Source organism: Calidris pugnax, unplaced genomic scaffold (genome assembly GCF_001431845.1).
Source record: "Calidris pugnax isolate Ruff unplaced genomic scaffold, ASM143184v1 scaffold225, whole genome shotgun sequence".
Taxonomy (NCBI): domain Eukaryota; kingdom Metazoa; phylum Chordata; class Aves; order Charadriiformes; family Scolopacidae; genus Calidris; species Calidris pugnax.
This window is the reverse complement of record NW_015091072.1, coordinates 378,088-379,161: the sequence shown is the minus strand read 5'-3', so window position 1 is coordinate 379,161 and position 1,074 is coordinate 378,088. Positions and strand designations below refer to the sequence as shown.

At 73.8% G+C, this 1,074-nt stretch overlaps 1 protein-coding gene across 1 annotated transcript in view; it reads left to right on the top strand.

The window, feature by feature from the left end:
- Window positions 1–235: 235 nt before the first annotated feature.
- Window positions 236–1,074, top strand: part of PTMS (parathymosin) — a 4,204-nt gene continuing 3,365 nt past the window's right edge. Inside the window, exon 1 of the mRNA XM_014957160.1 lies at window positions 236–923. Within this exon, the coding sequence (XP_014812646.1) occupies window positions 876–923 (48 nt within the window). The 5' untranslated portion in view covers window positions 236–875. The remainder of the gene's footprint in view (window positions 924–1,074) is intronic.

The window sequence follows — 1,074 nt, the reverse complement described above, 5'->3', positions numbered from 1 at the left end:
CCGCTAAGCGGTTTCACCGGCGCGCGCGAGCGAGCCGGGCTCCGCCCCTTCCCTCCTTCCCGGCCGAGGGCAGAGCGCGGGAAAAGTCAGCCTGGCTCGCGCCCCGCCCTACGCCCACCCAGCGGGTTCCCGCGCGGGGGCCCAGCAGAGGGGAGGGGCGGGGCAGGAGGAGCCCCGCCGCCGGGAGCGCTTCCAGCGGGAGGGAGGGAAGGGAAGAGGGAAGGCGGGCAGCTGGAGTGGAAAATTCCAGGCAAGGAGGCCGCGTGAGCCCCGCCGTCGCCAGCGCTGCCCTCCCCACACACAAGGCACCGCTCCGCGTTCCTTCCGCAGGGGCGGCCCGGGCTGCACGGGGTGGCTTCCCCCAGCCTTCGCCCTCCCCTGAACCGTGCGCGGCGGGCAGAGGGCTCCGCTTTCCTTCCTCGCCTTCCCCGGGCAGTGCCCGGTGCCGCGGCTCGGCGGGGGAGAGAGGAGGGCGGCTGTGGCGCCTCGACGAGGAGGCGGGGGTTGCGGTCGCCGCCGGCCCGTGTGGTAAAGGCCGGGCGCACATTGTTCTAGCGGCCGCGCTCCCCGCGGCGCGGCGGGGCCCGTCCCTCTCTCTCTCTTCCCTCCTCCTCCTCCTCCGCCTCCCCGTCCCTCTCCCCTCCCTCCCCTGGTCCCTCCTTCCCTCGTCACCGGGCGGTGTATAAATCCCCCTTCCCCGCCGTTATCCCCCCCCACCGCGGGAGACCCTGGTACTTTGGCCCCCGGGGCGGGAGCCCGCCGCCGCCACCACCACCGCCGCCGCGTCGCCTGGGACTTTGCGCTCCCGCTGCTGACCGCTCGCCCGCCTTCCCTCCGTCCCTCTCTCTCCCCTTCGCTAACCCCCGAGGGCCAGGATGTCGGAAAAACGCGTCGAGGAGGCGCCGGCGGAGCTGAGCGCTAAGGTGAGGCACCTTTCCCGCCGTCCCGCTACCGACGGTACCGGGGAGGAACCGGGCAGAGTGTGTGTGTGGGGGGTGGTTAGCGGTTAAGGCGGCCGGTGCCGCTCGCTCGCCTCACGGCGGGGGCTGAGGTGGACTGGCCGCTGAGGGAGAG